The sequence below is a fragment of the Strix aluco genome, chromosome 12 (assembly GCF_031877795.1).
Source record: "Strix aluco isolate bStrAlu1 chromosome 12, bStrAlu1.hap1, whole genome shotgun sequence".
Lineage (NCBI taxonomy): Eukaryota > Metazoa > Chordata > Aves > Strigiformes > Strigidae > Strix > Strix aluco.
In genome coordinates, this window is record NC_133942.1 from 8388614 (window position 1) to 8415792 (window position 27179).

General features: G+C 35.6%; 1 protein-coding gene across 5 annotated transcripts in view; it reads left to right on the plus strand.

The window, feature by feature from the left end:
- Nucleotides 1-27179, plus strand: part of VPS13C (vacuolar protein sorting 13 homolog C) — a 97693-nt gene that overhangs the window by 36824 nt on the left and 33690 nt on the right. For all 5 annotated transcript variants that reach the window (XM_074837637.1, XM_074837638.1, XM_074837639.1 and 2 more), the window contains 28 exons: nucleotides 379-495; nucleotides 1813-1916; nucleotides 2192-2359; nucleotides 3160-3464; nucleotides 3772-3919; nucleotides 4757-4865; nucleotides 5310-5443; nucleotides 7437-7593; nucleotides 8347-8426; nucleotides 9260-9319; nucleotides 10483-10648; nucleotides 11667-11783; nucleotides 12321-12424; nucleotides 12834-13001; nucleotides 13439-13743; nucleotides 14135-14279; nucleotides 15417-15573; nucleotides 16434-16564; nucleotides 17622-17791; nucleotides 18332-18570; nucleotides 20015-20244; nucleotides 21002-21094; nucleotides 22091-22456; nucleotides 23492-23581; nucleotides 23991-24146; nucleotides 25188-25452; nucleotides 26234-26394; nucleotides 26908-27029. In XM_074837637.1, the coding sequence (XP_074693738.1) occupies nucleotides 379-495; nucleotides 1813-1916; nucleotides 2192-2359; nucleotides 3160-3464; nucleotides 3772-3919; nucleotides 4757-4865; nucleotides 5310-5443; nucleotides 7437-7593; nucleotides 8347-8426; nucleotides 9260-9319; nucleotides 10483-10648; nucleotides 11667-11783; nucleotides 12321-12424; nucleotides 12834-13001; nucleotides 13439-13743; nucleotides 14135-14279; nucleotides 15417-15573; nucleotides 16434-16564; nucleotides 17622-17791; nucleotides 18332-18570; nucleotides 20015-20244; nucleotides 21002-21094; nucleotides 22091-22456; nucleotides 23492-23581; nucleotides 23991-24146; nucleotides 25188-25452; nucleotides 26234-26394; nucleotides 26908-27029 (4567 nt within the window). The remainder of the gene's footprint in view (nucleotides 1-378; nucleotides 496-1812; nucleotides 1917-2191; nucleotides 2360-3159; nucleotides 3465-3771; nucleotides 3920-4756; nucleotides 4866-5309; nucleotides 5444-7436; nucleotides 7594-8346; nucleotides 8427-9259; nucleotides 9320-10482; nucleotides 10649-11666; nucleotides 11784-12320; nucleotides 12425-12833; nucleotides 13002-13438; nucleotides 13744-14134; nucleotides 14280-15416; nucleotides 15574-16433; nucleotides 16565-17621; nucleotides 17792-18331; nucleotides 18571-20014; nucleotides 20245-21001; nucleotides 21095-22090; nucleotides 22457-23491; nucleotides 23582-23990; nucleotides 24147-25187; nucleotides 25453-26233; nucleotides 26395-26907; nucleotides 27030-27179) is intronic.

Genomic DNA, 27179 nt, shown 5'->3' on the forward strand with positions numbered 1-27179 from the left:
GACTTAACGTTAAAAAGTATACTGTGCAATTTATTTCCTCTTAACTCAGCAATTACCCTTAATTTAAAAAAGTGAATTTTTTCCAATAGAGAGTCATCACTAGATGGGAGTAATATCAGACATAGAATTGCAAGCGAGTGCTGACATGTTTTACACTTTATCAGTAGAGTCTCCTTCAGAGGAAGACTTGCTGCTTTAAGATGGGATGTTACAGATTTAATCATGGTAGTGGTGATGAAAGAAACTTTAGGAAAGAAAACTAAGTCATCTGAATGCCAAAAAAACTCTAGAACAAAACAACCCCCAAATACTCTCAGGAATTTAAGTGAAAACATGAATTATATGTACCTTGAAAACCTCCCCTTCTCTCATTTCTAGTGGCTAGGCCTTCCAAGGATAAGGATGTCTTCGACTTCAAGCTTTTTGCCAAGCTGGATGCCTTCTGTTTAAATATTTGTGATGAAAAAAAGAACATTGCAGAGATCAAGATACAAGGTATTAAATTCTTTGTTAGTAGTAACTGATCTAGTAGTTTAGTCTCAAAGTAGCTGCTAATAATTGGTCTAAAAGATATTTAAGGTGTAAATTTTTATCACCTGACTTTTTTTTCCTAATTGTTATCTGTACAAACATGGCTTGTGGTATTGTTTTTAAAGTCAGTCTTCTACTCTGTCTTTTTGTTTTGGCTTCCAGCTAGAAAAGCATGGTATTATTTTTCAGGTAAATAGGTTTATGGTTTGAAGTTTATGGGTGGCTTTTCATATTGTTTGGATATTTTTCTTCTATACCTGAATTATTTAGGATAAAAGACCCCCTTAAAACTGATTTCTTTGGTTTCAAACTCGTAGGGTTTGTTTGGGTTTCTTGTCTTGGTTTTGCTGATTCATTCTTACCCCTCAGAGGGGCTATTAATAATTCTGAGAGAGGCAGGAGGAAGTTTCACTTCCGAGTTTGGCTATATCTGCCATCCTAATAGCTGCCAAAACTCTCTTTTGGCATGAATATTTAAGAAGGTATAATATACAAATAATACAGTTTATAATACAGTAATACAGTTCATAAAAAATCTCTTGCTTGTGCCCATCTCTAAATCATATGATGTATTCACACAAGATTTTGTATGCAAAAGTGTTGTATTCAAAACATCTTTTTTGATAGAAAATCTCAGTAAACTAACTCAGTAGCTTGGTTATTAAGAGATGGATTGTTGTGAATATTTTTCTATGAATAATAGCTCATTTCTTTCTAGAAATGATTGATACTGAGACAGTATCTGTATTAGAAATTTTTCTGTTTTGTTCAGAGCTGTTGTATGGTTATGTTCTCAAAGCTGAATAACAGACAGCATGGTGTATGGACTTGGGTTTGGACTCTAGACAATATACTTACCTTCTGAGTCTGAAAAGCAAAAAATGTCTATTTCCAGAACTTAAAATAGTTTTTTCATTTTGAAGAAGTTATGGTAGTTGGAGAATTACTACTTTTTATTCTGAGTTGGACACAGGGGAGACTAAAATGCCTTGAATTGAATACAGCCTTGAATTGAATTTACAGTTTCTTCAGAAAGGGATGTGGTAACTGACTTATTTTGTTTGGAAACAGAAGAGAGAATCAAGTGTGTTTAGGTATTTTTTGTGGGTTTTTTAAAATCTTTGTTGAATTTAGCAAACTATTAACAAAATAATTGTTTGTTGCAATGTATAATTTCTGTAATTTTTCTCACCTCCCCTACTAGTATCAGGTGTCCCCACCCTGAAAATGAGTGTCACTTTTGTTATGCAATACTACTGTTTCTCTCTTTATACTTTACAGGTCTTGATTCATCTCTTCTCCTTCAGCCAAGTCACACTGTGTTCTTTGCCCGACTTAAAGACATAGTTGTCACAGATGTTGATTCAAGGACCCTTCATAAAAAAGTACTCAACTACAAGATTTTAAGTTTTACTTGATTCTTGGTTAGTTTTGTGTGTATAAAAGTGAAATGTAATACATATTCTCCTCTTTTAAAAATTGATTTGTCATGAATACCTCTTTTCAAATAAACGTGGTAAAGCATAGTTTTCATAATAGAGGAATAGATGTCCAAAACTTGTACTTCTGATAAGCTGATGATATATTTAGTTCTTTTTTTGTGTTAAGTACCTTTTTAGAAGCTGCTGATGGCTGGTAGGTACTGTTTCTCTCTTTCTAGGCTGTGTCTATAGTAGGAGATGAAGTGTTCAGTTTCAATCTGACGTTAGATCCATATGCTACTGAGGGAGAAGCCTACACTGACATGTCGAAAGTGGATGGTACTGTATCTTTGAAAGTAGGCTGCATTCAAATAGTATACCTTCACAAATTTCTCATGTCTCTTCTGGTAAGTCTTTTTGTCCTTTGTATGTTTCTGCTGCATTCTCAAACTAGTCATCTTTGTGCTCTCAGTACACTTAGTAACTTAAGTTTCTGAAAGAGAAAGGCTTAATTTTTTGTGTGTACTATTAAAAAACTTTGATAAGTAAACTTTAACTGGTTTGGATTTCACAAAACGTAACACAGTGCAAGTGGGTCACTTCCCACCCTCCGCTTTGGAAATAGAGAAAAGCTCGGTGGTATTAAGGGATTTTTGGGATTTTGTTTTTGCTGCCTTTTCCACCCTGGCAAAAACTCAAGTTCACTGCAAACATATCTGAGCTAACATTAGTGGCAAGACTTTCTGCAAGGTTAAGTGCTATGAGGCTCGCAAATTAATCACAGTAAATATTTGTACCTTTGTCAAGTATCCTAATGTTGGCTTTTTTAGTAAAGCGTTAGTGGGCTCTCTGTCATTCAGTACTGCCTTTAATAGGAATTAGTATTCACTGGGGGCAAAGAGGGACTTTAAAAATAATACGTCCTCAAAATCCAATGAGGTAAAGAAATCTTGTAGCTACTGATGGCAGAAAGAGTAGAGATGGGTTTAAAATGAGTGGATTGTACTGGTTAGTATGTTTTTGACCCTCTATTAGCGGTCATGGCAGAAGGCACTCAGTTGTCTTTTCCCAGGGAAAATTTAACACAATAGACAACGTATTTGGTGGTTGATGTTGATTGTGGCTGATGTTGCAAAATGAGAGAGTAATTTAGATTGAAAAAACTGTTTATCGACATTTCTCCTTTCTCTTCAACCTCTTATTCTAGACCTTCCTGAACAACTTTCAGACAGCTAAGGAGGCACTGAGTGCTGCTACAGTCCAAGCTGCAGAAAAGGCTGCTACCAGTGTAAAAGATCTGGCTCAAAGGAGTTTTCGACTTGCAATGGACATTCACTTGAAAGCACCAGTTATAGTCATTCCTCAGTCCTCAGTCTCCCCCAATGCTATAGTAGTGGATCTTGGCTTGATTAAGGTTCAGAACCAGTTTAGCTTGGTGTCTCCAGAAGGCAGTTCGCTCCCTCCAATCATTGACAAAATGGATGTGCAGCTGACAAAGCTGCAACTGTCTAGGTAAAGTGCACTTTAATAAGTAATGCCTTAGCTAACTGGTAATATTAATACTCTATAGGATATTAATCTACTTGCTTAGAAACCATGGTTGGTGATAGTGTCAAATATTTGGTGTTAAATTTACTAACCTGTTAGCTTAAGGGCAAATAAATCAGTCATAAGATACTGTTCTGCTTGGGAAGCTGTTTAAGCCTAAAGAGATATTACATTTGAGATTTTAAGATGTCACTTTGAAAATGTAATACATGACTTAACTTCTAACTTCCCCACCATGTGTTTTGTTTTTTTTTTTTCCCTTTGCTTTAAGGACCACTATGGAGACAGGTTTGTCGCATCCAGACATTCAGATACTTCACCCTATTAATTTAAGCCTGTCTGTGAAACGAAATCTATCTGCAGCCTGGTTTCACAAATTACCAGTATTGGAGATCACGGGGTATTTGGATACAATGAATGTAAGTCTTGTGAAAAGAAGGTGGTGAGAAGCTTGTGATTATACTTAATGTAAGACTGACCTTTAAGTTATTTCTGGACACAAAGGTGCAACAAGCTGCAAATTTTTAGTAGTTGTGGAGTGAGTTTCAGAGATGTCAACAGGGTTTAACTTACCTGTGTGAATGTAGAGGTTTGAAAGTGTCATATAAAATACCTGAACTGCTGTGTACATTTATTAAACTGAGAGAAACAAAAGAGGAAACTGAAAGTGCTGTCAAGCAGTCTTGTCGATTCCTTGCCATAAGGGAGGACCAACTTAAATAAAATGTTTCGACCTGCTCTCTGAGCAAGTCTTTTTTTTTTTTTTTTTTCAGTGCTTTATTTTCTTTTTTAAATGGAATCTTCTTGAGAGGTATTTAAATTTATGCAAATGTTTGCCTTGGTAACTCCAGCTTTATAACTTCCTGTCTCTCTTGAATGACCTTAAGATAGTTGGTTTTTGTGGCATTTTATATACTGTGAAAGAAAATACTAGGTACATCTTGGATGAAACTGGAATTAAAATATGAAGTAGCATGTCATTTACAGGGAAGATATAAAAGCATAGATATGCTAAATAAAGGCTGCGATGTATATTGATACAATTTTAGAAGTCATAACATTCTTTAATCTCCTAATCCTTTAACAATAAACAGTTCAAAGAATTCCACTGTGTTATTTAAGGGACTATGCTGCTGACAAAATACCTGTAAATAAGCACTTCTCTTACCAAGAAACATTGTTCTGCTTTGCTAGATAGTGATAAATTTAAAGAACAATGTGTTTTTTCCTGAGAACTGTGATCTGCAATTTTGTAGGTGGTGTTAAGTCAAGACGATTTGAGTGTCTTTCTCAAAGTGTTGACAGAAAACCTTGGCGAAGCAGAAGAAAAACAAACTCATGCAAAATCGGTACTGCAAAAGGAAGGTCAGAGATGGAATTTGTTTGTCATGAATATTAAGTCTGTTAGCTTTCAGGAGTAATGAAAAGCATTTACTATCTGGAAAGCAAGCTTAGATCTAAGAGTATGATGTGTAAGTGATAAACTCTTCTCTTTTTAATTTTGCAAGGACAGGTTTCATACTTTAATACTTCAAAGAAGTGGAAACAATACAAGACAAAAATTTGTAATAGTGTTAGCTAAATTGCACGTAACTAGCAAGGTATTGAGATGTCAGAGTCGTCTTGTTGCCAGAACATGTTTCTGTTTCCCTTGTCTGCTCTGAAGTTAAAGGCTCTGCTTGTGGAAATGTTGCTAGCTTAACGTAGGTGAATGTAGGTCATCTAAATGAATAAAAGAATTGAATATGTTTCTTGAGCTAAAGAAATGGTGGCAAATTTGAAAGTTAACTAATTTATTGAATGCTTCAGGTAAAACCAAAGAAACGGAGAAATCTGTTTTGGCGCAGGATAAGAGTGTTCCAGAAGGAATGCTGTCTGAAAAGAAGAAAAAAACATTAAATGACGATGTAATCAATATGCTACTTAATTTTGAAATCAAAGAGGTGTGTATTCATCTGTAAAATTGATAGTTACGGAATCCAGTACTTGTCTGTTTCTTAGAAGTAGTGGGCTATAAAGTCCATTTTTAACTGTTTAAAGAAGATGGTATGTACCAACAAAAAGGAAACAAACAAAAAACCCCAGAACCCTTGTTCTTCAGCTGTTTCTTTAGCTGTTTTCTTTTTTCCATGTTAAGTTAGATTGTGTTTATAAAATACTTAACATGCACGTACATCTAACAGGGAAAACCAGACTTGTTTTAGGTGTTCCTCACTCACCTAGCCTTAATCCTTCATAGTGCTGCATATGAGTCTCTTAGTAACAAAGACCTATCTTTTTGCTTAGAGGTATTAAGATTGAGGGTAGGTTTTAGGTGAAGTACTGGGAAAATGCATGAACAATCAGTTTACAAAGATACCTTTTTATAAGAAATCATCCAAGCATGTTTTTTCTCTGAAGATGTCTGTGATACTTAAATATGAAGAGCTCAGCAAGGCCTTTATTTTTTTTTCAAGAGTCAGACCAAGTGGCATAGGCACACAGGTTACTTTTAAGTAACTGTCAGTTCCTTTGGTTGGTTTGTTTGGGGGATTTTGTGTAAATTTTTTTTTTTTTTCCACCAAATCTCTGTGGATGTTTTTGTCCAATATGAAATCTGGGTTCCTATTTTTTAGAGAGGAAAAAACCCACCTTCAACCCATAACTGTTCTGTTGCTGAATGAGAGTTGCATTCAAAGACTAGAAACTTCCTCTTATCCCCAGTGACTAGGGAAATATATTCTGTGTGAGTGATATGAAATCATATAAGAAAACTTTAGTTTTTGTCCCACAGCTGAAGTGTAGACAAGTAGCGAGTTGATACAATCCCAGATTTGGGGTTTTCTCAGTTTTTGCAGAATTACAGTTGCAATTGGCTGATGAGGTACCTGTCAACAAACAGAATGTAGTTACCCAACGCGTATCACTAGTACCTTTGGCAGCTTCTAAATTTCAGATTGGCTGTGAAGAATTTTTTTAATGGTAGGACTGACCCTGTTGTATGCTAGTCTGTAGTGCTCCATGTTGTCATGAAATATATCTTATGAACAATTCTGTCTTGTTTAATATGGTTTTACACACACTTCACATGGAAATTTTTACTAAGGTAGTGTCCACATTGTCTGTGGACTGTATATGTTGGGTGATTAATGACAAAATGCTAAATTTGTTAGTGTACAAAGAGTATGCCACATAATGATGCAGACAAAGTATTGACAAACTTGAATTCTCTAAATTGCTTGTGTGGTAAATTTTTACATTGAGGCACTATTTTAGTTCCCAAGAATGGAAGATAATTGCCTTATGAAATAATTGCATTTATATTACCATTGTTCATTAATAACTATATCTAGTTCTTCTACTTTAATTTTCAGCTACATTTAGAAACACAAGTTTTTTTTTCTCATTTTTAACATGCTAATTAGCGTAAGGCTTAAAATCTTCTATAAATGAAGAATTGTAATGTTGAAACACTCGTGTCCTTAATTATTTGTATAGCATCAGATATTCAAATATTGATTCACGTTGCTATTTGTTCTCTACTGCCCTTCCTTCCAGACCAGTATGATTTGTAGTAACTGTTTTTTTCATATTCAAACTCTGTATGTAGCACTGTGTAGTGTCTGATTACAAAACTAAAACGTAGCTTGACAAGCTAAAGATATACTGCTAGGGAACAAAATTAAAATCTAGCCAAATTAATAGCCTTGGGATTTTTGTTTTGTTGTTGAAGGAGTTAACTGATTGGTTGCTTGGCCAAGGGGAACAGAGTGGGGAGGCAGGGGGAAATCTTTAATGAACTGGTGGTGTAAGTTCTCTTTGTAAAAAGGAAAAATGTCTAGGTTAATACTGCTTTTGAAGCTTAGCTGAGGAGATAATGCCCAAGTTATAACTGCATGTCATAATATCTGGACAGCCTTACTGAAATAGTGAACTTATTTCCCTTTCATATTCAAGGTTGTAATAACCTTGATGAAGCAGGTTCAGAAGGAGAGATATCCATTACATATTCTAACTGTGCTACAGCTTGGAACTGAAACCAAAATTAGAAATCATGAATTGACTGCAGCAGCATATCTGAGAAAAATTATTATGAGATGCATTGAGATAACTGGTAAGTCTTCTGGAAAACTGGTGTGTGGTCAGTACAGTGTGTGCAATCAGCTTTTGTAGCAAGGGGGTAGCATGGTCAAAAATAGTAATAATTAGCAGGGGGAAAAAAAGGGCAGGAGCTTATATGCCAAGTTCACTTAATGGTGCTGTCCTGTGTAATTTAGATTCAATTAATTTATTTTACCTGATACCAAGTCTTACTCCTGTTGATAGAGTTAGCTTGAGTTAACTTATTTGAGTTAGTTGCATACTTTGGGAAGGACTGGTGATTCTTGGGAAGTATTCTATCTGTTCAGAGTCTTTTGATGAGCTTTGAGCTTTATGACCAGTTCTGGCACTGGAAATGCAGCATGCTTCCTTGATTGGTCAGGTAACAAGTCAAGGTGATACTGAAGTAATAACTGAGATAGCCATGTATTCAAAGTCGAAAAGCATAGTTTTGAATATAAAAACCTAAAGATAGGAATGCAGAACTAATTATAGGGTTGAAAATAACCATCCAGTTTTGAATCTTCTTTCAGGATCAAGATAAGTTAGTTTTGACTAGTTTAGTTGAAAAGAAAAAGTGAATACATCATTTCACAAGGTAATGCCTGATCTGCAGCTTCTTGGTGAAGAGAGATGTTTACCTTCACTGCTTCAGCAATAATAGTGTATTATTAGTATATAATTGAGAATTAGTATGGAGGCATTCCATAGGTAGAGTAAAGCTTGTGAGTGGAAATACTTGACGGTTTTATTTCTTTATTTGCAGACTCAAAAGGAGATCCTCTTTGCATTATTAATTCTTCAAGTGAGACAGATGAGCATCTTCTGAAAATGGAATACATTAAGGTTTCAGAACCTTTTAACTAAGATTGTATGGGGAGTAAATTAAGGCTTCCATACTTAGCCTGTGTTAGATTTTTTTTTTTGGCTTGTTTTAAAACCTGTAGGATTTGTATCTAAAACTTTTATCTAGGTCTTCTCCCAAGTACCTATTTTTCAATTAACCATTTCATTTCACTCTCCTGCTTTCATACACTTTTTGCTTTATAAGTCAACATAATTACTGCAGTCACTGGTGAAGCCAAATGTTTACATTCTTATCTGTGAACAATACAGATGAGTACCTTTGTGAAGTTTAATTGGTGAGAGAGTCTTTGCATACCTAAGTGATAGGTGGCTCTCTACAGGTGGTAAAACTAGTATTTGAGGAGTGATATGTTAGCTAGAGTTCTTGAGCTTTTGTTTTAAAAAAAAGCACCCTTCAAAAACTGCATGAATACTTGGGAATCTGATAGGTTGTAGAGCCAGTGGGCCACTCATACTCTTATCTGTAATGACATAATTTTGTAGAGAAAAACAAGTTAATTTGTTCTGACAAAGTACTAAGCATAAGTTGATCTAATTTAAATAGATCCTGGGTAAGAGAAAATTTTGTAACTGGCCAGTTGAACTTTCACAAAATATGTACTATAAAATGCCACTGAGCAGAGCACTGTGAGTAGCTGATTCTGGTTGCCTTGATCTTGTGCTTTATTCAGAGAACTCGTTTCTTCAGGCTTCATTGCTTCCCTTCGTTTTCTTTTGCAATGGGAGTAATCCTTATGTGTAGTAAATCCAATTAATTCAGTTAATGAATTTAGTTAGCCAATAGAGACTGTGTGCTTTTTTTCTTCCTTTAGGCTGATGTTGATGGACCAGATTTTGTTACTACTTACGGAAGCACCAAACAAAACATCAATGTAAGTACTGCATGTATTTAATTTTTTTTTAAGCTCCTCAAATAGTAACAGCCATGTAAACTTGTTAGTTGCCCACTTTTTCTGTTCTCATTGAAGAGGAGAACCCCCCCAATCAACCAAAACAAAAACCAAAATCCTGACTTGCTCATCATGAAAGCTTACTGCTTTATATTTAACTATTTCAAAGAGAAATCCAGGAAGAAAAAATACTTTTTTTTCTTTTACAGAAGTATTTAGTGTATAATTTTTTTTTAACTAGAACTGTATGTTTTTAGTTAGTTAGAAATATGTCCTTATAAATTTTAACTGAGGCCTGTAGGATGTGTTTTATTTTTGGAGTGACACATTTAGCAGCATGTGAAATGAAGATCTTATGCTTCAGAGCTTGAAAGTTCATAACAGTGAAATTGAGAATGTGAGGTGAAATGTCAAACAAGCGTTCTCAGAGGTCTTGTGTTCAATCAGTCCTTTTTTTACTTCTCCTGAAAGCAACTATTCATGTGTAGTTTTCCATGGCTTCAGTGACTTCTGAAGGAAGCAGGCCATGTTGCTTTTGAAATGTTCCCTTTAAAGTAGTAGTGATGGGTGGAGCTTGCTTCTTGACAGCCATACATGGAATTTGAAGTGGCTGGACTTCTTTAGAGTCAAGAAAGCTGACATCCCTTAATGTATCAGTAAAACCAGCATTTAACAAGAATTGCTTTGGGCTAGGAAAAGTTGGCTAGCTCATGCTAGGTTTCACCAAGTAATATTGGCTAGAGTAGTTGCTACTCATGTACTTTCTATTCTGATTGCAAATTTTGAATCTTGTTGTTTTGTTGTCATACCTTCTACAATATGGTATCTGGTTCTGAAGATGTCAGCCAAAGTGCTTAATAGTCCACAACGAAATGCAGCAGAATTACTGAAAAAGCATAACCACATGAAGCATCAATTTTTAGATTGGCATGGTTCCTCTGTAGCTGTTCTAAGCTTCCTTTCCATAGCTCCTTCATCTGTTCTGGAGCTTATGCGGTGTTAAGTTGAAGGAGGTGGAAGGGTGAGATACTTGTGAAATTGAGCAAGATGTGTTTTTCTCAATTCTATGACAGTAACTCTGAGTTGTTATAGGATAGATAGCTACTAAATAACAATGTTACTTTGTCTCCTTGCCCTCATTTTAGGTCATCTTTTCGTGTTTGGATATAGTACTTCACACAGAGGCTTTGCTTTCCATCATGAGTTTTCTCACATTCAGTGTTCCATCAGGTGGTCTTCCCAGTACTGATAAAGCATCAGACCACAAGCCTCAAATAAAAGAACAAGAAAAAGGAAGTACTCTTAGACCAGGTAATGTGGTATTAGAAGGCCATACTTTTGTTGCTTAACAGTATCTAGCTTTTGTTTTTAAAGGATACCATTGCAGGTGACAGCATTGCAGTCTATTTGGTGGAAAAACAAGGCACACACAACTGTACGTGGGGAGAAAATAATCTCATTTTAAGAAAAGCCATTTATTTTTGGTGTTGCTTAACTTTACAAATTCTCTTTACTCAATATAACTTTTTCCTAGGTAGTGGTCTGACTTTTATAACAAAAGTCAAATAAATGATGTTGCAGTGAACAGTACCAAAACCTTTCCAAAGCATCAGTGTCACAACTTTCTTGCTTTCCAATCCAAAGACTCTAAAGTGCTTACATTGCTGAAAATCAACATTCTTGAGCCCTGGGGGAGCAAAGAGAAGTTCTGAACTGAAGGGTGTTGCGATTATTTTAATAATCGGTATCTGTAACATTGAAGTAGTATGAGTTCTTGTACGGAAGCTCCTTAAGAATGTTTCATCAGGTCTTGTGTGGTTGATTCTTGTGTTTGTAGTGTTGTTTGGGGAAATTTAAGGTTTTTCTAATCCTAAATCTATTGGGACTGATTTTACAGTGGAGTGCTGTTACACTTTGTATTCTGCAGGCACCTTCAATTCTACTGCAGAAACTTTTTTTACCGAATATACCTAAATTGCTACTCTATATGGAAAGGAACATTTCTCATGTGAGATAGTGTTTCAAATAATGAAATGTATTTGGCATACTGTTGTGTGAAAACTAGATATTAATGGGGAAAAAAACCCATCATCTTGATTGCTGCTTGCCTGTGTTAGTGACTGTTCTTGTGCCAGAAGAAAACGCTGTTAATAAAAGACTGACTTCACATCTTGACTAAAAATTAGCAGTAACTTTTAGGGAATAGCTGCAGGTTGCATTTTGAATAGTTCATATATGTACAGATACAATCTAACAAGTAATCTAACATTTGTTTTAAAAAATTGATTTATAATGAAGTTTTTGTATGTCTCTTGTGTATCCTATCCAGTGTCTAGTAATGCAGCCCATGATGATATCTGTGAATTAAAACTCACTGCAAAGCTAAATGCATTCAGTATTACAGTGTGTGATCAGACCTGTAGAATTGCAGACATTAGAATACAAGGTAAGGGGTTTTGGTTTAAATATTGAATTAGTTGGTTGTAGCATGAAATTTGTTATTCCCCTCCATTCATTCACTTCTGAAAGACTACTGTGTGTACCGTAGATGTCTCTGTAACATACGCTTGAATACATTTTGATTGTGGTTAAGTATTTTAATAGCCAAAATGCCTGTGAGGGAAGGAAATGTTTGACTTGGAAAAAGAAGGCAATCTATTTCTAAGTGAAGCAAAACTAAGAGAAATGTAGGTACTATGTTATAAATAACACAAGCTTCCATTTTTTTTAATAGCTAGGTCCTAGATAGTGTTGGGAATTTTTATTCTAGTCTTAGAGTCAATTTATGTTGGCAAACTTGTCATGTGTAGTAACGTCATGACTCCTGTCTTGTGCTTAGCATTGGTTGTTACATGGTAGAATTCTGGGTTCTAAACTATTCTTATTCTTTATATTCAGTAATAAATAATGCTTCTTTTTTAAAAAGTGTTTACTTAATAAATGCACTTCAACAAATTCCTATCTTCCTTTTGTCTCAAATCAGGAATGGATGCATCTGTAGCTATGAAACCTAAAAAGATTAAAGTGTTCTTCAGACTTGAGGACATTGTAATTACAAATGTTGATCCAAAAACGGTCCATAAAAAGGTGATGTGTTGTGCAAATTGTAAACAAAAAAAAAAGACCTTGTTCTTTAAGTTATTTAATGACAGCACTGTAGTTGATTTGTTGTGTTAAATAATACTAAGTAAGATATGATGTACTGAATATTAACCCAAATCTCATTGGTTAATTTCCTTTATCTCAGGGAAGCAAAACATTCTTCCATTCAATACTTAGTTCTTTTTAATCACGTTCGTATTGATGTGTTTAATTCTGAGTAGCATGGGTTGAGTATAAAATGGACTATGGATAACCAAGTGAGAAGATATCCAAGTATTGCTGATAAGTGGAAGTTGTTCTTTTTGTGGAAATATTTCTTGTTTGATAACTTAAGCAATAATTCTATTGCAGATTACTGCCTGGGAGTATTAACTATATGGACTTAATCTTCTAGGCTGTCTCCATAATGGGAGATGAAGTGTTTAGATTTCACATGTCACTTTATCCAGATGCCACTGCAGGGGAAGCCTACGCTGATATGTCAAGGGTGGATGGTAAAATGTCTCTGAAAGTGGGCTGCATCCAAATAATTTACCTACATAAATTCTTCATGTCTCTCTTGGTAAGATGTTAGTTTCAGTTCTGTTCTTGACATTCAAAGTTTTTTCATAAAATAAAGTGTAATCAGCCCTTTGTGACCTGTGCCTTACGGTGAGCTGATGTACGAGCATACAGAGGTATTTTGCTGAAGAAGTGTCACTTAAGTTGTACTGCTTTATAGAAGAATGATGACTAAGGAGAAGGATGACAAAACAAGTAATGAATTGAGTTGATAACTTCAATAATATCTTAAAAATTAAATAGGTAAGCAATGTCTTAGCTTGTGCATGATTTTAACCTTTTTCTCTTTTGAAACTTGCATGGTTGAATTAGAATTTTCTTATTTCTGCTACAACTGTACTGTTTTTCTTAAACTTATATTTTGCCTGGGGCTTGCCCTTTTTGCGAGGCTTATTTGCTCTGATAGAACTCTAACTTTTTTTCACTACCTATCAATAGAACTTCCTAAACAATTTCCAAACGGCACAAGAAGCAGTGACTGCAGTCACTGTCCAGGCAGCAGAAATGGCTGCTTCCAGCATGAAAGACTTTGCTAAAAAGAGCTTCCGCCTCTTAATGGATGTCAACTTGAAAGCTCCAGTTATAGTTGTTCCTGAATCTTCAACTTCATATAATGCTTTGGTAGCTGATCTTGGCTTAATCAGAGTTCAGAATGAATTTAAACTGGTGTCTTCAGATGAATCTTCTCTTCCACCAGTCATTGACAACATGGATGTGCAGCTAACTCATTTGAAATTATCAAGGTATACATGGAGTTTTCTTCTGAGTTGAGATGTGTTTGTAAAGAAAACGGGTCCGTGTTCCATATGCAGCATTGTTCTGTTATTTAAAGATGATAGGCCATGAAAACATGCTAAACCTGTAAACTCACCCCTGCCCCCCAACTAAGTTTAGCAGTGCTTTTAGGTAGGGACACATGTCCACAGTCTCTAAAACTTCTTGGAAAGAAAGGAATGATGGGATAGTACTTGAGTTCATCTTAAGTAGCATACCTGGACATAAGTGCATGGAAGCACACGTTATTATTAATTTAAGAATAAGTATACCCATAATTCTGCTAGAGTAGTGTGATACTATTTAGGATTCTGCAACTACTAAGTATTTTTCCTCTGCTGCCTCCACTGTCTTTTGTAGATGCATTATATGCACAGATTCTCAACCAGATTCTGAAATTCTGCATCCTGTGAGTTTGACTTTACTGGTCCAGAGAAATTTAGCAGCAACTTGGTATCATAAAACCCCAGCTATTGGTATCAAAGGAGACCTAAAACCAATGCAGGTAAAATCATGGCAAATCAGAGCTACATCAAAAGTTACATATATTCCTAGAATAGCACTTAACGTAGTTAAGGAGCTTGTAGACTCGTTGCAGTTTGTATTCTATACAGAATGTTAAAAGACTTCCACTTTGACTGTCCGGTGTATAGATCTGTTAGAGTTTTGATACTGTATACTGAATAGTTTAGGGGTATCTGCATACAAATGGAATAAAACCTATTTTTATTTTTTGGGAGTCTGTTGGAGCTGTCCTTTGACTCAAGAGTCAGTAAAGTCATTGAGGTTACCTGTTGATTTAGCATTTAAAATCTAGGTTTAAGATTCTAAATTGTTTAACCTGTAATATGTAGGTTATTTGAGTGTTCAGTAGATTTATTAGAAATCAAAAGGGTTGGTATGGATCTCTAAATATACAACAGTTCAAAATTATATCTTTGCAAAGGGAGGGCTTTACTTTGTTTTTCTACATTAACCATATGGATTTAAGTCAGTAAAAACTGACTAGGCAGGCCTTTTAGTTGTTCATGAGTCCTATTTCATTCCTGTATCTGTGCTGTGGCCAAATGTAGCACTGGTGAAGCACAGAGAAGTAACATATTGAAGGACTACCAGTTAAAAAAAAAAAAAGTAGAAAAAATATTCTAACACGGTGTATTATGGGCTAAGTGAGTACATTTTGTCACTTAATACTGCTTTTTTTTTGTGATCATGTTATGTTATAATTTGATTCAGATTCATTAACTCTTTAAAGGCTTACTTGAATGATAGTTGCTTTAGTATATAGAATGTAAATCTTGGATTTAACGTTATCTGGTTATATTTCTGGATTACTGAATTGTTAAGGAGTGATTATGATAATCAATTACTCATATTTTTAGCAGGCAGAGAGCCTTTACAAGACTAGAAAGTGTTTGTCATGCAGAGTGTTAGTTCTTGTTGTAACTCCTGTTCATAACAAGTAACAAATGATATTTTAGGAAAAATGGGCAAATTATTTAGGGTGTTTTGGCCAGGATCATTTCGACTAGACAGCTTGTTTATGGTGAAAGCAGCATGTTGTTTCTTTTCAACATTCACACACTGTATTGGAAAGAAATACTGTCACCAAAAATGAAGCTGTGGGTTTATCACTTTACAGATTGCACTCAGTGAAGATGATCTAACTGTTGTCATGAAAATTTTACTTGAAAACCTTGGAGGGGCTTCTTCCCAGCCAAATACTGTGCAAGAGAACATTGAAGATACGCAGATATTTAAAAAAGGGAAAGTTCCAAATGAATCTGATATCTGTGAGGGTAAGTTCAATTCAAAAGCTTAATATGTTTAGGCAGAGGACTTCTTCAAATTCAAACATCATATTATCTGAAGCACTTAAATGTGTGTAAATAAAATCTTTTTCTTAATTGTTACATATGTACTGTGTACATGAAAAGTTATAAGTGAGAATGTATGCACATACATAGAGTGCAAGCTGTTGATGGTCAAAAGTTTTTGTAGCGTGTTTTTTCAATCTGTCTTTTATAGGGTGGTATTCTTTAGTCTATATCAATGAATCTTATAAATAGCAGGTGGTTTAAAAAAGAAGAAAGCCAAACCAACTACCCCAGAATGTTAATGTAGAATTATAACCATCAAGGATATTATTAGTATTCAAATAGTGTGTTAATGTAAACAGTGTATGTCTCTGGATGAAATATTAACACTTTGTGAAAATCTTTTGTTGTCCAAAACTTAACATTCTCAATGTCAAAAAATTGCTGTTCTACCAATAGTTGAATTGCTATACTATGAGAAGAAACTGGAAGGAAGAGAGAGTAGTGCAGACTTCTTGAGCAGTCTTAGTACTTTATGTAGTTCTTCATTAAAGCAAATGAAGAACTGCAGTAAATTAATCACAGCTTTTTTTAAGGTTCTTAACCCCCTCTGTGCTAGGTAATTTTAGCATGCATTGAATAAAACAAAGTGATACTGAATAAATACAAGTGCAAATTGTTCTGAGTAGTCTTCTGGATTTAGAGCTTTTCCTCCTTTTAGTGACTTTCTGATCTTAAATTTAAAAAACCAAAAAAACCCTCCCAAAAAAACCCTATCCCAAAACCACCACCAAGCCCCAGTGTTCTAAAGACATGTAAAAATATTTTCTTTTCACTAACAGGTCCTCTTCTTGCTTTTGGACAAAAAGATCTTTCTACAGTTCAGTCTTCTGCAGAATGTTATACAACGCTTAAATTTGACTTTAATTTTGAGTCACTTTCAGTTACTCTCTACAATAGTGGTGTGAATCAGGTTTGTAACAAAGCTTTTACCGTACAGATGGGGTGGGGAACTTAGGCTTCTCACACAGACAGAACTCAGGATAATAAAACAAAATGTTCCATTGGTTGTGTTGACTTTGTAATGCTTGCCTCACAGAGCTTACAGTATTTATCCTGGAACTCTAAGGTTTTATGGGCAGAGAATATCCTTAATTTGAAGCTCATAAGTACATTTCTAAAAACCACACTGAAAACAAGTAATAAACCAACAACCAAAACCACCCACCATTAGATTTGGTCATTGAAGCCTTGATTCCAGTTAGCCAAAATACAAATGAAAATTTGAAAAGCAGGAAGTGCTAGCTTAGATGATTCTAGTTCTGTGCATGGTGCCTATATAGTTACTAAGGAGATCCAAGAGGTACATGGCCCATACTTCCGTCTTGCGTATCCCTGAGTGTGAGCAATAATGAACATCCTTCCTGTGCAGAAAAGGGAAGAGAAATACGTGCAGTGTTGCCTTGCTTTTATGATTTAATATCATTTTTGTCCAGATGTGAAGGTGCTTCTGTTAAGTCTTGGTATATAGTGAATGTGTGGTAGCTTTGTATTTAGAATAACCATAATGCAGGAACTTGTGGTGCTTTTTATATGAGGGATTTAATTTTAGAAAGTTCTTGTGAAATAAGTGTCATGGGGAACAAACACACTGTTATGGGATTTTATTTTCATTTCGTCTTCATGCCTTTTTTGCTTATTGCTGAGGTCCTGGTTGTAAATGAGTTGGTGTGATGGGAGCAGAGGGATCTGCTGGTAGAAGGTTCAGAGTTCAGACAGATTATCCTTTGGTCACATATTTTGAACAACTGCTAGAAGTGCGGTGAAGAAACTTTACTACAACCCAACTTGTTTTTTCTGTTTTCTCAGTGAGTTTCTTGGACTAATTTGTATGATTGGAGGACTGATGATAGCAACAGGCTAATCAGATCCTTCAATTCATGGATCAAAATTCCCGTGGCTAGCAGCAAGGGAAACGTGCTTATTAGCTTGTTCTGTGATAACTAGTCCTACTATTTCTCATTATGTAGAAGTCTCTGCTTTCGCTGCATAGTGACAAATTACGCCTTGGTGAACTCCAGCTGCATCTCATGGCATCATCAGGAAAGATGTTTTCAGATGGCTCAGTGGATATTAATGTTAAACTCAAGGCATGTACCCTGGATGATCTCAGAGAAGGAATTCAGAATGTGACTGCAAGGTAAGTTTGAATGCATCAGAAATGAAAAAATTACGTGCAACTTTGTGAGGAAAGGCTGTTTCCTTGTTCTATACTTTGCTTCATATGGGATCGATAAAACTTAGTAGGGTTGTCTGTTGCGATGAATGATGTAATTTTAATAATGTTAAGCAAATATCTTTTTTTATACATTGATTTCCTAGGTTATCCCAAAAAAATACCCCACCTGGGAAGCTTGAGTGTTACAGTAAACTGTTAGAACAGCTGAGTAGAGTGCAACCAGCCTTAGCTAGAGAGTTCTATGCACTGAAACTTTAGTCTGATTGTTACGTGCCACATATGTAGTTCCAAAACTGTAGCACACAAATTTTAAATTGAAATTACTCTTCTGTTGGAGAAGTCTATACCCTCTTATTTCTGGAGGAAACGCTGATTGTTTATGTTGTAATTCTTATTTATAGATGGCATGGGGAGAAAAAATGGCACTACTTACGCATCCTTGTTTTTCTAGATCTGTGTGTTAGGATGTTTGAAATATTTCTTATTAAACTTGTTTTCCAGAATGATAGACAAGAAAGATGACACAAATGACAGTTCTATGATAGATATAAGCTACAAGCAGGATAAAAATGGAACTGAAGTCGTTGCTGTCCTTGACAAGCTGTACATATGTGCCAGTATGGAGTTTTTGTTGACAGTAGCAGATTTTTTCATTAACTCTATGCCGACATCCTCAACTGAAAGATCTGCACAGTTCCAATTAAAGCATGTTGCTTCTGGGAAATCCAAGCCAGAAACAGGTCTGTACAACTGATTTCTACCCCCAACCCTCACTCCCCTCCTTTACAGACTTCATACTGAAAATAAACCATCCAAAAGTTTTCAAGATGCTATCTTGCTATCAGACTTAAGAAATGAGTTTATTCCTTTCCAACGTGTGAATTGGCTACTGGTACCATAGATTGTTGTAAGCGGTAGTAGTTCTAAAACTGCTGTGTTAAGTAGTGGAGTTGTGCTCTCCAGCAGGGCTAAATATTGAAAATCACTCATGCTAAACTGGATTTTTACCCATGTAATATCACAAAGGAAGGATCTTTAGGGTAGAAATCGCCATGTAGATAGCAGTTGTTATTTTTACTTCCTTAACTTACTCTGTAAAGGTGAGCGACGAAGAATGTCTTACCCTTACTTCTGTGAGCTGTGTATTTTAAAGCTGTTGGTTATTATTTCAGTTTGGTTATGGAAGACTTAAGTTTGTGATGAACAGTTTTCCTCTTTTTGATTGAAGGCTGAAGGTAAAGCATGATGGGTGAGAAAGACCACTTCTGAGGGTTTTTCTGTTTGGTGTTAAGAGATTGCTAGGCTTGCCTGAGTTGTGGTCAGACTAATCTGTGCATTGTGTTGTCTAGCTGGTTCCCAACAGCCCTCCCTTTATTTCCAGGAACTTGGCGGAGGGCTGGGAGTGAGCCTTAGGTTTTATGAATTGCCCTAGTGATGTCAGCGCTTGTCTCTTGTTGGAGATACTCACAAGTCCTGTGATGAGGGAGGAATGGTACACACTCCAGAAAAATGCCACTTCCAGGGACTACTCAGGACTACCCAAATGTGTTGCTGGCTGCAACCCATGATGCCTAGCTTTCTTTGCTTTTCCTGTAGTGCACCAAGCCTCAACTTGGCACCTGTTCCGTTGCATAGGTGTGATATTCCAATACTTCCAGCAAGTGTTAGTGTGCAGGAGGGTCACACACTGCTATACTGCCTATCATTGAGAACCAAAGAGAGTCTTGCTTTTAACTGAAATAAACATAGTATGATTCTCTCCTATTTGGGGACTGACTTGTGTATTTAACCAAGAAATTGTATATTGCTAATTTGTTTTAAATTAGTAAATCTTCACTCTAAAGTTAGCTACTTTAGTTTTTGAGCCAGAAGATAATTATTTCCAACTTGGCTTTGTAGAGACGGTGTTTAGGTTGACTACAGTGTATAGAACTAATACCGTCTTTTTACAATATTGAAACAAACAGTTTCTTCAAAACATGACTTCTGACCAGTTTACTGCTGATTTCTGGACACTCTGTGATATTCAGTTTCAGCAAAGTATTCCTGAAGAAATTAAGACATTATTTGTTAAATTTGTACCTCTAAAATCATAGCAATTTTCATGCATGGTTTAGGTATTATGTACATAATACTGCTTTCAATCCCGTTATATTCAAGGGTTTTTTTTACTTATTTTCACAGAAATATCTGTACGGCCGAATATGACAGTAAAAGCTGTGATCATGGATCCAGAAATTGTATTTGTTGCTAATTTGACCAATGCTGATGCTCCTGCCTTAAAAGTTTCCTTCCAATGTGACTTTTCCCTGACATCTGGAAAGCTTGCACAAAGGATGACTGCTCAAGTAAAGGGTTTCAAAGTGTTGGCCTGTGCCTTTCTCAAAGAAAAACAAGACAAGAGTGTTACTACAGTAAGAAAACTTGTTTTTCATAATGAAAAAAGTAATGAGAAGTGTTGGCAGGTGTCCTTTAATTGGCATATCCATAGCACCGAGAAGATTCAGTTTCGTATCGATTATTATGAAGATAAGATAGGACTGTGGATCTGTGGTATGCCATTTAAAGGTGAATCTTTTATCAGAGGTGCAAGACTTCATCACATAGAGCTCTGTCTAAAGCCTGTGTAGTGCGTTTATAAATTGAAGTTTCTTAGTGAAGAAATTGCATGAGGGGTTTTGAAGACTAAGACTACCTCTCTGCAACTTTGTTTACTTGTTGCAGTAGAGTATGGTGATCAGCATGTCATCTGGAACTTCATCTACTCGTTCCTGGCAGGGAGCACTGAGCCACAAAGGTGGCCTGTGTGGCTCATCTCGCACATGGTATCTTTATTTATGAATGTAGTTTTCTTAAGGATTTGTGGGGTTTTTGACTATACCATCAGTCTGTCTGTGTGTTGGATTTTGGTTTTGTTTGTTTTTTAAGCCTTCTGTCAAGAGATTTTAGTTCACTAACTTTTAACCTTCCAGTACAAAATCGCTCTTGTGCAAATTTGTATGTTGGAATGAAGCACAGTGATGCTACAGAAAGAATGCTGGTACTCTGAAACGTGTTGTTGCTTTATGGAATCAGTATCCCTTTGGCCTATAGGATTAAAAAATACAAGACCTTTTGAAAAGGTTAGATTCCAGGAGTTACCTTAATAATCAAATTATGTTTTTCACTCAGGTGTTACAGCCATGTTCTTTGGTCATGGAAAATATGATGCATGTCTCAGGGTTACAAACTGTGGTAGTAACAATAGAAGAAGTTACTATAAAGGTAAGATTATTAAAGCTGTGTTTGGAAGAACAGGTGTGTTTCTCAAGCTGTAGCTTGGGTTTTTTTTTTTTAATTTACATAGAGCTATTGACAATTTACATTTTCCCCATTACTTTAATTCCAGAAATAGGCATTTATCCTATTTAGGGCTGTCCTGTGTTGGGAAAAATCATGACATGTTCCTTGTTTTGGCAATCTCTTGGCAAAAAGGGACTAATTTAAATATTCAGATACTAGGATTTCTCCTGTTAGTTTCTTCTAAATTTATGAAGCAAACCTTCCCCCTGCTGCCACCACCACTATTTTTCTCTTCAGAGAGACTTATAAGCAGGAGCATGCACACAACAGCATGTAAATTTAAGGCTGTTAATGTGATTTCCAGAATAATATGCAATGTAAAATACCTTGTCTTGACAGGTAAATTAATATTTGTGTCTGTAATAAAGGTCTGTCTGAAAGTAATTTGCTAATTCTCCTATAAGAAGTACACAGATTTTCATTTGTGATCTGAAAAGATGGTCAGTGGTGAAGTCCTAAATGGTAAGCAATAGGAATGTGTTCCTAAGCATAAAGCTTTTGACAGATGTACTGTACTCCTAATCAAAATGGTGGTGTACATAACTCTGCAAGCATACTTTTTTGAACACCTTGAAGATCTTAAAAACAATTTCACATTTTACAGTGTAGTAGGAAAAAGGTTGATATTGAGTAATGTTATGGGAGTACAACATATCAGTAAAAATGAAATTTCCAATCTGAGAATTTTGTTCTTTAGCTTGTGTGATTGTGTAGGAAAGGAAAATAAGAGGAGGTCCATGAGTGCATTCTATTTCTTTAGCTTGGAATTTAAGTTTTATCTCTTACAAGGTCTGTTAATGCTGTGTACCTGTATGGAGGAACCCAAGAGTTATTTACCTTTTCCATTTATCATGTTTTGTATGTTAATCAGTTTTAAAATATTCTGAGCTATAAAGGTTTTTTTTTGCTTTGTTCAAGATCTCACCAATAATTCTGAACACAGTGATGACCATTATGGCTGCCATAAAACCCAAAGCAGCAGAAGAGGATTCTAGAGGAGCAACTGAAGTTTCTGAGAATTTGTGGCAAGTGAAGCCTATAGATCAGTGCAATGCTTGGTTTCTTGGTGTTGATGTAGCCACAGAAGCAACAGAAAGTTTTAGGGACCGTGAACATGTTCTGAAACAAGAGAAATTCGACGTTGTAGTGAAATCGGTTCAGATCACCTTGGAATGTGGTCTGGGACATCGTACTGTCCCTTTATTGTTAGTGGAATCTGTGTTTTCAGGTGTCCTTAAAAACTGGTCCTCGCTGATGGAGGTCACTGCTGATATGTCGCTGGAGGTACGTGGAATCAAATCGTTACCAGTTTAAAACGCTTGTTTCATAATGTTCAAGTAACTTTTTAGAACACTTTCTATGTGATTAATTATAAGTTTAAATTGTAATGCCCTTAAGAATTCTTGAGTACTCAGGCAAGTATGACTGAGCATAATGTGGTTTTTACAGAAACTGCATCAGTAGTAGATTTTAGTGGCATTTGCTACTGTGGAATAATCTAGTCCTTTCTATTTCTCTACTTTTTTTTGCGTATTTACTTTTTGCTGTTTGAACAATGAGCTTGGCTTAGTTGAATAATCGTATTTAACTCGTTATTGCCCACCTCTTTGTTTCTCTAGCATTGTGTTTATTGGTAAGATGGAAGTTAAGCTTTTTTCTCAAAATCTTCTCTGCATCTTGGCTTGTGATCACACCGTATTTGTTTTGCCAGCTATTGCAACTCTTTTCCCCCAGCTATGGTAAATTCTGGGATGGTATAAGTCTCTTACAGAGGCAGCATGCTAAAATTTCATACAACCAGGTGAAAGGGAGCATCCAGAACTTACTTGTTCCACAACTTGTGTTCAGATTTGCAGTGGCTGAAGTGAAGTAAAAACTTGACTTAGGCTATGAGTTAGATGAATTGTTCCAGTAGACCAGATTAGGACTAAAGTTTCTCAGACTAATTGTTATTTCATAGTACAGTGAAGTACTTGCAGCATTGAAGTTTCTGATCTCAGTCATTCTCTCAGTGTAGGAGAGGATAGGGACTGCATTATATTAAGTGAAAGTGTTAAAAAGATATGGAGTTACCAGGCTGTCTAGTTGCTCTAAAAGCAAGCAAGGTGGTCAGTTCTTCAAAAATTGTCATGAAAAATATATGATATATTACACTTCTGTGTGTTAATTTTTGAAGCCATTAAAAGTTAATGCTAGAGCTCCAAAATGTGAAAGGAAGATTGATTGCTTTGTTATTAATATTTTTCATACTAAATGCTATTGGAAGGAACTCAGTCCTTTATTTTTAGATGCCTTATTTAATTTTAATTCTTTCTTTAGATTCATTATTACAATGAAACCTATGCAGTGTGGGAGCCACTTATTGAACGAATTGAAGGAGGAAAGAAGCAATGGAGTTTAAAGCTGGAAGTATGTAAACATACTTGAAACTACGTGAAATAGCTGTTTCTTAAAAGTTTTGTGACAGAACATTGACCTTTTGAATGCTGTTGCTTTGAGGGAGCTATGCAATTTCACAAGGAAAAAGAAAATCAGTCTTCAGACATCTTAAGGTTTTTATGAATAATGTTAATTGCCTAGTGCCTGGGCAAAATGTAGTGTGTGACCACACATACAGAGGGGAAAGAAAATGACTTGCTTGCCTTCAGTGTTGGTATTAAATTTCCATGTTTGTTTAAGGTGTCTAAGATTTACAAGGTAAAGTAGGCTTCCCTTTGCTTGACCAATTTGTCAAGTGTAGGTCAAGTTTTTTCCTGTTTTAACATAGGAGAAAAGTAATCTATGTGTTTATAATTGCCTAATGAAATTTTTGTTTTAGATGAAGACTAACCCTGTTCAAGAGAGAAGTTTGATGCCTGGGGATGATTTCATTGTTCTTCCTGAGCCGCAAACTGCAGTTAACATTTCTTCGAAGGATACAATGAATATAACAATATCCAAATGTTGTCTTGCTGTTTTCAGTAATTTAGCCAAGGTAGTGCTAACAGGCAGAAGGTGCCAAATTATGTGTTTCTGTAGGAAGTTCTGATTTTTTTAAAAATAATTCTTTTGTGCTTGCTTGTCACAAGCCAATGACTATTCTGCAGCCCTGACAAATGTTATCTATCAGGGCAGAGCTGTTTTACTCTGATTAGTCCTTTAGAGTTAACAAAAAGGTGATGCCAGCTTTTGAAAGAAGCAGTTTCCATTTTAGAAGAATGCTTATGTGCTTATGCAGGACTTAAGGAACAGTCCTACAAGCAGGCTGAATGAAAATAAAACCCTCCAATAAACACAACTATTTCCTGCAATCCTTTTTCTGAAATATTAAGAGAAATTTACTTCCCTTCTATCTTTTTGTCCTTAATAGAATACTAAGAAAAGTGTTCAATTTAGGATTGGCCTTTCAGCTGTAGGAGTGGAATGTCCAGTGTGCTAAAAATACTTTTTTTCCCCTTCTTTTTGCTGTGATAGTAGGTGTGCTTATGAATGTCCTCGGCTTTTTCCCCCCCTTTTTTTTATGGGGGAATTAAATTTTGGTTACCAAATCAAGCTATTTTTACAGAGTGTGACTTATGCCTATTTATTTTTTAATTGTAAGTGAGCAAGAGTTTTCTGAGTTAGTACTTAGAGAACTTAGACTGTAAGTCTATATTGGCAGTCAGTTACCATGGCATTTGTGTAATTAAACAAATGTTTGCAAGCATAAATTGTGGTTACATATGAAGTATGTACATGGACCTCTGTGTCCCAGGTCTTTTTTTTTTCCTCTTACAATGCAACAACTGTAAAAACTTCCTTATGAAGAGCATGAATGCTTATTGTAGCATCAACATTTGCTGTAAATCACAGAATAATAACGAAAATTTCTGAAAATAACCTTTACTTCCCTGAAATACTACTATAAAAAGCATAGGTATTGCTATTTTTTTTTTTCTTTAAAAAGGTAGTTTCTGGGAACTGTCTTTTAAAGACATTATATATGTGTTATTGTGGCTATTTATGTATGACGTATTATATATGTTGTTAATTACAGGCATTTTCAGAAGGGACTGCATCCACGTTTGACTACTCCTTTAAAGAGACAGCACCTTTCATAGTGAAAAATGCCCTAGGTGTTCCTCTCAAAGTGCTTCCTAGCTCCAATTTCCGGATAGTTGGTTCAGTTGAAAAAGAAAACATGAACGATGTAGAAATCGGTCAGAACATTGAACTGGAATACTCTGTTTTTGAAGCGCCCCAACGAGGAAAGTTGTCTGCAGTGTACCGACAAGAAAGCTCCACCTTCTCTTTAAATTTAGGTATTATGTTGTGAATGGGAAGATAGGGGAGTCAACATGGTTAAATTCAATGTGATCAAAATTCAGGGGAAGTACATTGTGTTGAAATTACTTTTGAATACTAATGGAAATTTTTTTTAAAAATCAGCTACTGAACTTCTTAAAGTAATGTAAAATTCCTTCTCTCCAATTTTTCAGAGAGTGAAAAGTACAATGTTTTTTCTTCCCTTTTGGAAGAAATAGAAGACATTCCAGTGGAGTCATTTATAGACCCCTAGGACATAGGCCTGTGGGTTCCAGCCCTGTTAAACAGGATCTTCATTTCTCATGTCCCTACTACCATTTGGCTTTCTGTAGTTACCCAGTTACTTGAGAGCAGTTATGATTTTTCTATGGTTTTTGCTTTGCCAGAAAGTACTTCTAGGAGAATAGCATATAATAACTACTAATATATAATCTGGTTTTTTTCCTTTCCATCTCATCCCATATGAAGGTATTTGACCATGATACAGAGATTATCTTCTGTGTTGCATTTTGTCACCTCACCCAACAAATACCTTTGCTTGTTTGGTGTATTTATTGTGCAGTGTATAAATCATCATCTAAATTGCGGTCCTCAAGAATATTCTGTTCTTAAAGCTTTCCTTCAGTGGTGCTCAAATAACATTTCAAAGTGCTTTTGCCAGAGTGTTTTGATCTTGGTTGTTGCTGAGTTTAGAGAAGCTAAAGTATTGCTCTAATAGAAAATGGTAATGTGATTTGTTTTGCCTAATTAAGATTTCTGTATATTTTCATGCATTAGAACTTAAAGGATATGAAGAAATGGTAAACATTCCCATAGCCAAACCAGGTCGACGACTGTACAACATAAGAAACTTTCTTGCTGATCGTTCAGATTCGATCATTGTACAGATAGATGCTGCAGAAGGAAATAAGGTTATTACTGTACGATCGCCTCTGCAGGTAAAAAAAAAAACAAACAAAGAAACAACCTGAAAGCAGTGCTCTTCTCTGAGTGACTTTTGCTTTTCTTCCTTAATTCGTTATTTTGAGATCATACTTTTCCAAAAAGTTACTTAAAGGCAAATTATTATGTATTTTACTCTAATTCTTACATGAATGTTTATCTGTGTTCTGTATGTGTGCGTCTTCCTAATAAATGAAAAATTTGGTTTTTACTTTTAACTTTTGGCTTTCTGATATCTTCAACATTGAGGTTGAAATATGTACTTTTTATGTGCCTTGGCATTTTAAGCATGTTTTCCAAATCACGCAACTTAAAAGTAGCATAGTTTTCTCATATGCTTGCATATTGTTCTCCTTCAGAATTGTATTTTTTACTAAGTCGCATAGAAGTCTGTTTTTCAAAGGAGTTTAAGTCTACTAATGTTGGTTTTCCTTGTTGCTCTTCATACTTTTTTACTTTAGAAATTTGTACCATAGGAATGTAATGAAAATTATGCATTTTGATCCTAGATCAAGAACCATTTCTCAATCCCATTTATGATCTATAAACTGGCCGGAGACTCCAGGTTGCTGGAGCCAATTGGCATATCCAAGCCAGAAGAGGAATTTCATATTCCTTTACATTCGTACAGGTACACCTTTTCTGTTCTGTAAGGCTACTCTGCGTGAGACTGATGCACAAATACGGCATTAGTGTGGGAGCTTAAATTTGCTTTTGGAACTGTTCCTGACTGGCTGTAAAAACTAAAATGCTACCTTTATTATGTAACTAGTGTGCTGCA